This window comes from Ascidia mentula, chromosome 2, assembly GCF_947561715.1.
Source record: "Ascidia mentula chromosome 2, kaAscMent1.1, whole genome shotgun sequence".
NCBI lineage: Eukaryota > Metazoa > Chordata > Ascidiacea > Phlebobranchia > Ascidiidae > Ascidia > Ascidia mentula.
In genome coordinates, this window is record NC_138567.1 from 11,096,548 (window position 1) to 11,110,149 (window position 13,602).

General features: G+C 39.0%; 1 protein-coding gene across 2 annotated transcripts; it reads left to right on the forward strand.

Moving 5' to 3' along the window:
* The first annotated feature begins 1,064 nt into the window (after positions 1-1,064).
* On the forward strand, positions 1,065-7,311 carry LOC145889240 (uncharacterized). Of its 2 annotated transcripts, XM_082980143.1 has the most exons (21): positions 1,065-1,197; positions 1,274-1,482; positions 1,591-1,731; positions 2,048-2,203; positions 2,282-2,341; positions 2,428-2,568; positions 2,641-2,731; positions 2,815-2,990; positions 3,048-3,116; positions 3,191-3,385; positions 3,590-3,658; positions 3,721-3,846; positions 4,503-4,634; positions 4,695-4,766; positions 4,866-5,042; positions 5,279-5,350; positions 5,422-5,610; positions 5,680-5,751; positions 5,874-6,068; positions 6,278-6,349; positions 6,554-7,311. In XM_082980143.1, the coding sequence occupies exons 1-21, from the start codon at positions 1,122-1,124 to the stop codon at positions 6,962-6,964; spliced, it is 2,901 nt and encodes a 966-aa protein (XP_082836269.1). In that variant the 5' UTR covers positions 1,065-1,121; the 3' UTR covers positions 6,965-7,311. The 2 variants fall into 2 exon arrangements, with proteins under 2 accessions (XP_082836269.1, XP_082836270.1); XM_082980144.1 differs by lacking the exon at positions 1,065-1,197 and having other exon boundaries at positions 1,410-1,482; positions 1,536-1,731; positions 6,554-7,310.
* Positions 7,312-13,602: the final 6,291 nt, after the last annotated feature.

Sequence of the window (13,602 nt, forward strand, 5' to 3'; positions counted from 1 at the left end):
GGACACATTCATGTAAGACTTTATGCAGCCTGCGAACTATTTTAGGACGATAGAATGCGTGAATGGAATGACATACGTCAAGAGAGAAGAAGGCAGAACAATCAGACAATCGGCCCAACGCTTGCCTGCGCCTACCACTGCCCGTGCGCTATGAGCTTATCGAGCTGTCACACAATACATACAGTGCTTGTTACCGAGAGGCAGTATACGGATACTTTATCGTCTCAATTATCCTCATGACAAGGAGCAAAATGACCAAACAAAACGATGTGGAATATCCATGTTGCGCAGAACAATATTACGTCCAAATTGACGGACTCATGTTTAGACTTTCTGCAGACTAGATGTAACGCCAGGACAAAGAATACTTGAGCTTATGTCATAGAAATACAACAAGGGCCTAAAAGCAGACGGGCAGGCAAGTTCGTGGTGGTCGGCTATCGTATTCGTATTTGAGAATGCCAACTATATAACTTTGTTGCATGCAGCTGTATATCAAGGCATTGGCGCTATGTGCGGCGGTATTTCGACTACAGGAAGTTATTTGTAGTTCTTTGATCCATGCCGTGACTCAAGGCCTGAGGGATAGGATTGCGGGGCAGCAAAGTCAATGCTGCTCAGAGTTATTTCTTGCCTGATTTGTGTTCGCTTTATAGTTGCGTATTTGTTTTTAATACAGTTTACTCTGTTCAACAAGACATGGCGTGGAACCAGCTAGTTGTGATTAGTAAATAGACGGCTACTGACGCATATATGTCGTCAATGTTCTATTCCAAGAAAAACAGCGGCACAAGACTTTCGCTTAGCCTATGTACACACTTAGTTATATCCCGACATTTCTGAGTGCGAATTACTACCATACACCTGGTAAAACTATTAGTAAGAAGGAGGCAAAGGTATATGTTACCTTTATTACGTGCCCTTACAATGGTGTTGTTGCACCACTGCCACCCGTTTATTGTTGGTGGTGATTTCTCAGAACCCATAGGTAAATTGTCGTTCTCGGTTGCTTACGGAGGACGTTGCAGGGCAGACGGATTCTTTGGCGGTTTGAAGTTGTAAATAACTATCACATTTGCATACAGGTGATTTGATGAAATAAGACACTTCAATTGTAAGCAATGGATGAAATCATATTGTCGGAATCGTTTTACGATCTCGGAACCACTGAGGAAGTAGCCCGGCTTGAAGCGAAGAGTAAGCAAAATCATAAAGAATATGTTTTTATGCGCTCTTCCCTGATGGGATTTTATTTAATCACTGAACATTTCAGCGGTGACGATCACGAAAAAAACCAAAACAAAATTCTTCAGTCATGCACAGTTGGTGGTTGATCCTATGGTCATGGAAGATGTTTTTGGGCAACCTGATGTTGTTAACAAACCCGTGGCCTTGTATGGGATTGCTGGATCTTTTCGACAGGGCAAATCTTTTCTGTTCAACCTACTTTACCGCTATCTTACCTATGCTCAGGATGGAAAGGTTTGTGTAGTTCCGACTGGTTGTATCAAGTTGCCACTGATCCATTTTGTTAGGGGCATTGTGTTACCGGCAAATTCCAGTTAGTTTTTATGTTTGGTTCTTTGGAAGGAAAAAGAATGGCTGCTCGACCCAGAGGACGACATCGGTCATAATTTCAATTGGCGAGGCGGACATGAAAGGCACACCGAAGGAATTGTAATTACGCGAAGACCATTTTTCTTGCCCTCTTCAACCAACAATACCGAGACGGTATGACGCGATGGTTTTTCTTATTTTTACGTACAGTAAATGAAATGAAACGATGAGAGTAAGCTTTCCTAACATTAACCGTTTTGCACAAAAATGTTTCAACTTGCAATTTATTATCGTGTTTAATATTTCCAAATACTTTAGTTTACATTCTTATGTGGATCTCTTGAAAACATGTTTGGAGCACTAAGACGTTGCGATGCCCTGATGTAAAGGCATGTTTGTGCGTCAAAAAGTTCGTGGAATAATTGCATCGAGAAGCGTTTAGAAACATGAGATTTGGTTTATTTGGCTCAAAAAAGCGTTTATTTTGCAGATTGCTGTGTTTCTAATGGATACGCAAGGGGTGTTTGACAACGAGGCCACTCAGGAATCTGATAAAATTCTGTTTGCTTTGAGCTGTTTGGTGAGCTCTTTCCAAATGTTTAATTTATCAAAGCAAATTAACGGGTCTGACCTGCAGCATTTAACGGTAAGTGAGAAGTTATTATTTATTTAGATTGTGTATCAACAATTGATGTATTTTATGTAAAATTTTAAATGCTTTCAGGTTTTTTCCGAATTCGGGAAAATGGCGCGTGAACAGAACAAATCTAAATCAGTGTACCAGGTGCGATTTTATATGTGATCGTTGAGGTTTGAAGGACATTAGCTGTGTAATTTTACTCAATCTGCGTTGGTTCCTTTTGTTTGCAGACTTTACAGTTTCTTGTTCGGGATTGGGACGACGAAGTGGTGGGTTTTGGACTGAAAGGGGGATTGTCTTATTTACAAACTGTGTTCGGCGACAGTCCCAAATACAGCATTGAACACAAGTCGGTTTGCAAAAACGTGAAGGTATTGAGTTTAACTTTCTAGGCCTAGGCCTGCTTTGTGTTCTAGCAATGGTGTAAGTTTAAAATTGTTTAGGTGTCCTTTGAAACGACGGAATGTTTCGTGTTGCCCGAACCCGGAAAGAAAGTAAGAAGAAAACCAGGAGAACCACAATGTTCCATAAAGGGTATAAGCAACACTAACCATTTCTTTAGTATTGGCTCTACTGAGCAATAAGTATTTTTTGTATGTATTTTATTTGATGTGTAGAAATCGATGAAGAATTCTTGGAGTACGTCGATGAACTTGCACACCATCTGTTTGACAAGCCCATTCCGAAACAAATGAACGGCGTTGTTCAGCGGGGTTCGGACATGATCAACTTAAGTCTTCTCTATTCGAAAAAGCTTTCCGGCAGGAATATTAGTGCGGAACTGCTGTACGAGGTTTGTTACCGTCATGGTAACTGGGTTTGTCCTGTACACTGTTTTCATTTTGCGCAGGCAAACGCAGAATTGACGATGGCTAAAGTCATGGGGGACTGCGAAAAGTTCTACCAACGCGAAATCGCGGTAATTTGTCATACAATATTTTTTTAAACTTGCTTATTAAAACTGGTGACTTGTTAAACTTAATTTAATCAAAGGAATGTCGCGATGTCATATTTACGGACGAGGAAACACGTAAGAAACATCAGGAAATTATTGAAGCAACCTTGAAACACTTCGACAACCAACCAAAGATTGGTGAAGATGAATTCATATTAAGTTACCGAGGAGATTTGGCCGAGAGTTGCAATTTACTCTACTACGCATTTCAACACCAAGTTAGACTAACCAAGGTAAGCTTTTCCTTATTAATGATATTGATGTATGCTGAAAAAAACATTTCTAAAGTTAGCTGCAGGCACATTTCCATCATGTATAAAGACCAAATTCTGCTGCATGTTCGGTCCACTGTCATAGGGCATGTGTTATGACATTATTCGCATAATAAACCAACCACTGCATGGAATCCGTAAATTTTTACAAAATAATTTTTTCAGTTGTCAACAGAGGACTTTTACAAACAAAGAGTGATTGCAGGCAAAAAATCTTACCAGGATGAAATGAACGTGAGTAGACATTGCAATATGTAACCTAAATATTACATGCAACGTACTTAATTCATGTTCAGCATTACCTGGAAGTTTCAGCGAAAGAAAACAAATTCTTTGAAGAGGAAGAATTTACCGAGCTCGACCGAGTTGCAAAAAACAAGGCACTGGCTGTATTTCATGAGATTCCAATCAATTCAGACAAGGTACAAGCAAATCAACTTATTTTTTCCATTTCGTCCCAGCCTCAAAAACGATTAACATGATACCGCTTTTTATAACAGTTCATATCATAGATTACAGCTAGCCAAGATAATATGTTTTTGAAACTATGCAATTCATTGTTAACTAATTTTTTTGTAAGCAGCAATGCTTGGTGAATAAAACTGTAGGGATATAGTTTCGTTAAAACTAAAAATGCCTGTATTAAACGGAAAGGTTGTAGATGTCTCAAATTTCCGAAGTTGCCCAACTCCTTTTTTTTATCTCCGGCAGTAAGTGAAACCTTTTTGCCCATGTTAGAAATAACCGAATGTTAACGAACTATTAGCTCACCTTATGTTTCGGTGCACTACCACTTGTTGTTGTATCCAATAAGGTTAATAGATAATTTGAATGTGGTCTTTTACCGTTTGCATCCATCTACATGTATAGGATTTGGCAACGTCATGATAGCTTTACTTTTAATTGTATTCTGGCTTTATTGTTTCGCAAAAAAGATTCGCAGTTTTTATTTGTTCTCTTATATGACCTAATCATACGTGTGCAATGGAAAAACAAAGCTGCTGTGAAAGTAATATATCAATGCTCATTTGTGACGTAAAATACCTCATCCGACGTATTCGCTAACGCTATTTTACAGGATTCTGTTGTTGACGAAACAAAAATAAACCCATCAGTTGAAGAAATAAAAAACAAACATCTTCAGAAGTTTGAAAATGAGCAACTGCCGCTGCAAAAAGATATTGTTCAATTTAGAAACGCTTTGCAAAAGGTTCCTAAGATTTCTATGTTTTATGTACTGTTTAAACTAAACTTTCCTGTGGCGTTTCAGGAAAACATTGTCAATGAGATGTTAAATAGGTGTGGGTCACAGCTGGAAGAGTATGACAAGGTGATGTCAGATGTAAGTATATACCCTCCTGAATTTCTCTAAAACATATCACAAGTTGCTTGTTTAATGAATTGGTGAAATACGCATAAAAACGGGAATTGAAACTTTTAGTTTTGCGACAAGAAAAAGTTTCATGATTCACACGAAAAACTTTTGCGGGAAGCTTTACTGTGGTTCGACAGACATCAACTTTCAAATGCGAACTCTTTTACCTGTGCAAGGGAGGTTCAACTTAAGGCGATTGAAGTTAGAAAAAAATTGTACGAGAAGACGAACTCCTTAAACCTTGTAAGTTTCGAAAAACTTTGCGCTGTTTGTACAGATCTTTTTAAAATATTTAATCCTTGACCAATTTTTTTTAATCTGAGGACTAATGTAGTTTCATATTTAGTACTCTTGTCGTCTAAACAATGTCAAAACCATTAGTAGTTTTATCTCCGTAAGAGGACTCTTTTCGTCTAAACAATGACATTTGCGCCCACTTTGATGACCTCTGTAAAGTAAACTATTTTGATTTTGTGTAGAAACTCAAGACCGTCGAAAGCGGAAAACTTGTTTCTGAGCTAAAAACAAGTTACAAGCAAAAAATGACCAAGGTATTTCAACAAAGCAAGAAACCTTCATTGTGTTTTTTTACTTTTGATCTCGAATGCATTTATCCTGAAAGGTTGCTGGAAGCGAATATGTTCCCGATGAACGATTTAATGAAGCGGAAGTGGAAGTCATGAATAAGTGCCTGGAGAGTTTACATGAAACAGTAATCCATGTTCCCGACAAGGTGGCTTGCAACCAGCTTGCTACACAAGTTTTAGGAAACGAACAAGAAAAATTTATGGAAATAAACAAGTATCGCAAAGTAATACAGAAACACTTTTCTGTCTTTACTTGACACTTTGAAAGTATATTGATTTTCTATACTTTATAGGACAAACAAACTTTGGAACAAAATACACGAGCACGTGATCTCAAAAAACGCTATGTTGACGAAATGTTAAAGGTACTTGGCAACGAAAATGAAATAAGACTTTTCTGGGAATATTAGCTTGGTTTACCATGTATTTTCTATTAGGATTTAATTATTTTTTAATGAAATACCAACTTTGATTAAATCTTTGTCAGCTTTTGACTAATGCAAACAACGAAGAGTTTTTTTCTGAAAATCAATCCCAACTAAAAGAGAAGCTGCAACAAGAGTTTGATGACAAACAATACGCCAAAGAACCACTTGAAAAACACCGAGAAATTAGCTCCGACTTACTGAAAGCAATGAACACTTTCCATGGCTTGATAAAAAAGGAGCTCAAGCAAAACCTGGTACTGTTGACTCAATGGTTTATTAAAAATATCTAATGGTAAACTGTAAAACTATTTTGATGAAATAGGCAAAAAGAAAGCACACAGTATGCTAAATGACTGGCATAATAGCTTTGGCTTTCTTGTTCAAATTAGTTTTGTTAAGTTTTTGCACCTAAACTATCTATTTGAACTATTTATCTTCACTAACTACCTAGTTTTATCGGCAGATTGGCAAAAGAGAAGTACTTGAGAAATTGTTGGAATTTTTGCTGAACAAATACAACTCGGATGTGTATGAGGTAAGTTGAAGTTGTGATAGTGGTAGATCTCATTTTTTTCTAAGGATTTCCAAAATCTATCAACTAAACTAAACTAAAGAGCAAAATCTCAACCATAAGTTGCTTTGCAGATGAATGACAGCATGGCGTTTACAGCTTGCTTGTTGCATTTACAGCCCTAGGCCTTTAACTTTGTCGTGCTCAATTGCACTTTTTTAAATCTAGTTCATCGATGCTCAATATGCCGATGCGGAGGATTTTACTGCCCTGCACAAAGAATACAAGGCTGCCCTTAAAAAGCAGCTGGCCAGTGCAGCAGCAGATCCTGATCTTTCGAAGGAGTTTCAACAGAGACTGGAAGTCGCACTCGACCGCTCGCAACTCGATTGGTGCAGAATTAACCAACTTCACAAAAAGTTTTACACCAGGAAAGTTACACGTCCAGGTTCCAAAATTGGCGCTATCGTTGGCGGTGTAATAGGATTGGGCATAGCAGGATTGGAAATAGTTTTCGTTCCTGGTGCAGGGTGGGCTCTCGGTGCTGTGGCGGTCACTCGTGGCGTTATGACAGGTGCATCGTTAGGAAACATCTTTAACAGTTGGATGTCTGGAGTAGTTGATTATTTCCGAAAGTAAAAAAGCAACATGTTGCCACTGTATAAAACACATGAATATCTATTTTGTAAGTCATATATCCCCACTCCTTGTTTGTATTGTATCTTCACTTACTAATTTCACTTATTGCGTAAATGGCACAGTTAGTAATAGTTTTAGTCGGCGGTTGTACTTGACTGTCACACGATACAACGCACAATGTTTTTTTAAGGTGTTGTTGGCGATTGCACTGTTGGTGTGAAATTTTCCTTTATTAGCCTACAAGACCACTTGAAAGAGACGAATTAGATCTGTACGCGGTCCCTTGATAAAATGTGTAACGTATGTTTGTGTAAATTATGTTAACCTGTCAATACTGTTTATAATCTACATTTTTTTCTTTAATGCCTTCTGCTTGCAGTTCATGAAACTGAAATAAATGATTAATCTTTGAGGCAAAATATATTGTGATGGATGTCATGACGGTTGATTCGCCATCCCGCTAATGAAAGCAAGCAGTGGTACGCTATACATACGAAAGCTGCTACGTGGATAGCACAAGCAAACGAGAATACATAGGACTATCAGGCACAAAAATGTTATCCTTTGTTTTTTTAGCATGGTCAGTTACTAACCACAAATAGCCGTGCCAAAAACGTACTATTACACATATACGCAATACCGTAATCTCCAACATACAACACAGTATGCAGCGCAACTATACTATATTCTGTCTACCCAAACATACCAATTCAACTAGAGAAGCATGAAACTATAGCGTCTTGTTTTGCAAGCCAACGCCCAACAAAGAAGTTCCTGCCACTCTCAATTGAACCGAGACAATAAGCACATCAAAAAGCCCACTCTCATCATTCGGAAAGAACGTCACCTTTGAGATGTCCGCAGGTAAAATTTGCAGTAAACAAAACGAACAAAGCCAGCGTTGCGATAATAGTTAGAATCGCACGTATATATGCACACGCACAGCAGGAAGTTGCACGACTTGGTCTCATATACCAAAGCTCCCGAATTGTGAGGTGCTTTTCTAGTTCCGTGAACGACTGTCGTTAGTGGGCATTTCCGCACAGCTTTAAAATCACTTTAAAATTATCCTCGGACCTAACAAAAACTACCGTGTCAAAATTGGTTGAGTAGCCTGACTGCAATAATGCACAAAAAGCCTGTGGGGCTATCTTTAATTTTTCAGTGGTTGACAAGTTTGCACTCAAATTTAGCACTGGTATGTGCATGTTCGAAAATCGCACATATCAGTGCACATAGACCGAGAGTTGCGCGAATTGTTCCCACAAAGGGCCTGATTATTCTGTGATTCCTGTTGATTGAGCGATGGAAGGCGTAATTAATGCACACTACGAGTTGTCTTTTGTAATCTGCTGAAATGGGATATACGACGATTCCGTTTTGGGTGGTATATTTTTTATTCTAAGCTCTGTCCACTTGTGCGGCGTGATTGCCGAAGATTTTAGACTGCAGTTCTGTTCCACATTGACTTTATACACCGTAGGCCTTATCATAGGTACTGCTAAAACGCCATCTATTACGGCATATCTATGGTGCTTGTCTGGTTCTATGCAAGACTGTCGTAAGTGCGCATTTCCGCGCAGTTTAAAATCAAGATTCACGTATATAATATCAATGTCGCCCATGTTTAAATCAAATCTGTAATAACAAAGAATTTTGAAAACCCTCTATCTCTTCTCGACTTGAAGCAAGCTATTAAAAACATCTTTTGTCAAATAAAAAGTACCATCAATCATATGGACTCTATATACAAGCAAAAAAAGTTTTGTAATGAAACTTTGCAAGTGGTTGAACCCACTGAAGTGGCTTTAGGCAGCCAATTTGACTTTAAGTATAATAGGGATTTGGATAAGCATATTCCTGTTTCAGTAACTTTTCAGTATGTTTCCATCACAAAAGTTTTAGAAAAACTTATGGAACAGACAGATGTAGCAACATGGCTGAGTGCCAAGAAAACTTTACAGGAAAACAATATGATTAGGTCGTACTTTGATGGCAAGGCCCACAAAAAGCATGTTCTATTTGCAAGTGACCCAAATGCGCTACAAATTCAGCTGTATTACGAAGATGTTGAAATTGTCAATGCCCTTGCTTCAAAAACCAAATTGCATGAACTAGCCCTATTACCATACAATACCATCAGCAACTAATTTATGTCGACTTTTTTATGCAAGCAGAGAGGAAGCCCAAATTGCTTTTAAAAGAGTCAAACTTTCACTTTGAGGACATTGTTGGGAATGGGCCCCTTCCCCAGTCGGGTGTTGCTGGAAGATCATGTTTGGCAGGCTTAAAGAAGATGATCCACTTCTGGAATTAATGTTGCTACTACTACAAATTATGGAAATTGTGTTTTCATCCGAAGTATCAGTTGGACAGTAGGTTCAACTTGAAGATCTAATATTTCAGCATCACTAGTTTCCTGACATAAGGCTTATAAACAAACATAATCACATGGTGCATTATCCAAATTGCTTTCAAATGTTTGGTCCTTTGTCACTTATGTCTCGCATGCGTTATGAAGCAAAACATAATGCATAGAATCGCACGTATGTATGCACACGCACAGGAAGTTGCGCGACTTGGTCTCATATACCAAAGCGCCCAAATCGCAAGGTGCTTTTCTAGTTCCGTGCACGACTGTCGTTAGAAATTGATCCATTATTTTAATGCCTTGCACAATAATTTGGATTTTGGGGCAGAATCAAACAACTTTACAAAAAGTTTTACATCAGGAAAAATACACGTCCAGTTTCCAAAATTGGTGCTATCGTTGGCGGTGTAATAGGATTAGGCATAGCAGGATTGGAAATAGTTATTATTCCTGATGCAGGGGTGACTCTCGGTGCTGTTGCGGTCACTCGTGGTGTTATGTCACGTGCATCGTTAGGAAACCTGTTTCACATTTGGGTGTCTGAAGTATTTGATTATGTCAGAGAGTAAATACGTGAATTGGAACAAACCAATCTAAGAAGTTGTCCTATGCGGGAGGTAGAGCTCTTGTATATCTTGCTTTTTACCAGGTCGTTTGTAATATTATGTTTATCCATTATATATATCATATATCTCCACAATTTTACTTATGTTTTGTATTGTATTGTCGCCGCACAACACAAGTATATACTATAAAAGGCCCAAAGCGTATAACTACATAATGACCGAGAGTTAAAACCAAAGTCATTGTAATCACGCGTTCAACGCATGTCCGAGTTGTGACGTCCAATAAAACGACATGGGAAAAAAGAAGAACTCATTTCCGGTTTAGGTCAATTCCTGACCGGACAATTTAAGAGGAAAAACTTGCCGAGCTGGTGGCAGGTGAAAAAATTGTAGCCGGTAGAAGCAGCCACATTATAGTTGTGTTATAAACCATGTAATTTGGGCAATGAAGTCATATAGGTAACTTAGGTAACCAAACTAACTACGTAAATCAAGTTAAAATAATTATAGGCATTTCTTTGGCAAATAATAAATAAGGTTAATTTAAACACAAGTACTTCTTTCGCAAATGATAAATAAAGCTAAAATAGACATAACTACTTATAAACAAAGTCTACCTAAACATAAATAACCTATTAGGGCACTTAGTTAATTAAGCTATATAAATAACTGACGTAATCGACCAAATCGGCCACCTTCAAGTTGCATTCAAGTTGCGCAACAACTCCAAATAAGGCATCAATACGTGTGGCCAACCGCAGACTATATAAGCAGAGCAACTAGTGCCTGCCAAATCAGTGTGTTTTAACTGTTGCTGCGTAAGGGTCTAGGCTGTTGGTTCTTCTTTAGTACACTGTATAGGAGCCCCAATTGTACTGTACTGTACTGTACTTGGATTTATTCGTGGGATTATATCAATAAATGGATTTATGAACAACTTTGGACTGGCTTGAAGCTTGGTGGATGTATGTGTTTAGTCGGGAGTTAGACTATTTAGAAAACGCACAGACTTGTGTGAAGGAGTTTTTTAACTCCAACAGTAAACCTTGAGATAGAGAACCAAGTTGCCATCGAGACTCAGTCGGATCCGTAAGGTGCGAGGCCCGAGACGCAGTCGCACCCCTCGGTCACCCAGCGGGGACATACCCCGACAACTGGTACACCGACAACTGGTTCCCAGAAGTTTGGCGAGTTCACTGCACAAGTCAGCTTCATCAAAACTTCTTAGGATATTATTCCGACTATCCCCGGATTTAGCAGCCAAATTTCCCGCCGAACGGGTTAATGCACACCCGTTCCAGTTCCAGCAGCCCACCCAGCACAGCAACAGCAAGCAGTCAACTGCACCAGTTATTAACAAACAAGAAGACAACTTCCGGCAACTGTTCGGATTATTCGCATTTATACGTATTATACGGATTATACGGATTTAAAACTGTTCCACCTGGTAACTCAATTGCATCTAGAACTAGATATCAAACTCAAATAAGCGCAAGTATTAAAACCCCGGCCGACACCTTGTGGGCTGAAAATCCTGGAAACACACCGCCACTTGATAATCCCACAGTTTCAGGTCGCACTTCCCCCATACCAAACACAAATGATGTACAAAGTTTGGGCAGAAACCCATTTAGCATACCTCTCTCCCAAGATAAGCATGCTGACATAAGGCCATCCAACATCGACCAACATGTTTTTACAAACGCACCTTTTCCACGTCAAACGTTTAACTTCACAGCTGGAATTAAAATTCCAAAACTATGGTCGCAACACAACTACCGCTCTTATTTTCTGTATCTCGACCGATACTTTCAAACGTATAATATAACGGACGACAGAGACAAATTTGCTCAACTTTTGTCAGGATTTTCACAAGAACAATGTGCCAGATATGAGCACGTTATAGCACAGACAGCTATTTTACTTACCCCTTATACAACTCTGAAAAATTCTTTGATTCGCTTGTCCACTGGAACATGCAGCACAGCTTGGCTTTCAAAGCTAAAATCTTTGAGGTCAGGTTCAGGTGAACTTCCTTCAACTTTCATGGGACGATTATGCGCAGTGTGCGCAAAAGACCCATTCTATGACGAGACAACACGCCAAATTGTGGTGGACAATTTTCTTGATAAAATGCCAAGGGACGTCAGCAATGTACTTTGAGGGTGTTTGGGGCAGTTTTAGTGAGGTTTTGGGCTATTTTAATGAGGTAGTTACTTGATGGTGGGTGCTGCTGAAAATTATGGTGAAAATGGAGCAAAAAATTCAGGCTGTATTTGTGGAAAAATGAATCGTTTAAGTGTCCAATCATTTTTGATTTTATGAAAGATTCATCCCATATCTACAAATTTTGATCAAAATTAGTGTGTGAAAAAATGGTTTAGCCGCCCCCCTGGGGCCATTTGTCACCCTGGTTACTCAGTATTTTGGTAAAACAAGCAACAAAAAATGAAACCTAATTTTGCAAAAAATTGAATCGTTTAACTGCCCACTCATTTGCGTTTTTGTGTAAGTCCCAACTCTTCTCTATGCAATGGCATCAAAGTTAGTTGCTGAAAAAGTACCTAAGCAACCCTCCAGGGCTGGTTATGACCCCCCCTGTTAGTGATATGATCTTCCAGGAGGCGTAACAAGTCCTTTCTCTGTACAGTTTCATCCAGGAGCAGCAATTTTTTTTAACCTTGAAGAATATTAGGTCCCTATGTAAGTCACAAGACCCATCAACGGTTGTTGGGAAACAAGTGGAAAAGTCACCAGGTGCATTATTGCAGAGGGCCTTGAAAACAGAATTTGCCCAATTTAATACCTATATAGGTCCTCTAGAAGAGCTGGGGTTCCTGGCTGACAGAATCATTACGCCAACTGATTATAGTGTACCGGAAGATCACACACAAAACAATGAAATGCAGAGAATTACCGGTCAGATACAAGAACTGTTTACTGAGTTAAAGTCTGACATAAGCAATCAAAGACAACAAAGTCGCAGCAATTTTGTTGAACAAAACAAAAGTAACAATATGACCAACCGACGAAAGTTTTCATACCACCCGACAAGACAAGAATATGCACAACAGTGTAGAAATCAAAACGGTTATTACGAGCCACAACAAGGAAATCACAGACAGCCCTTCCGACAATACCAAAGGCAAGGGCAAATAAATACTCAGTCTACCCAGCACCAACACCAGTCAACAGATGGCTTGTGTTTTTATCATGCACGCTTTGGTGACAAGGCGTTAAAATGCAACAAACCTTGCAGTTACAATCAAGTCAATAATATCAACATCTGTATGAACCGACCGAATCAGATTTCAAAAGCACCAAATCGACGGCAATATTCCGAGTCGGCCTCAAACTCTTTGCCGCATGTCTACGACAAAAATAATAAAATGTCATTTCTGTTGGACACTGGATTATCCAAAAATTTCCTCCCAGTTACACAGCACCACACCCAAGAAGTTGAATCAGATTTTATTGGACCAGGCGGAGAGCCCATACCCTACTTTGGACAAACTGTACTTAACATTGACATTGGCTTCGGCAACATGCCTGTAACTTTCTCTGTTTGCAAAGTTAAAAGACCTGTTCTCGGATACTACTTCCTTCAAAAGCACGACTTGTTTATCAGACCTGACAAAAATCTGTTGCAGTCATCACAAAACAGGAAATCAGTTCAATTTAACATGAAAGAAAGTTCAAAG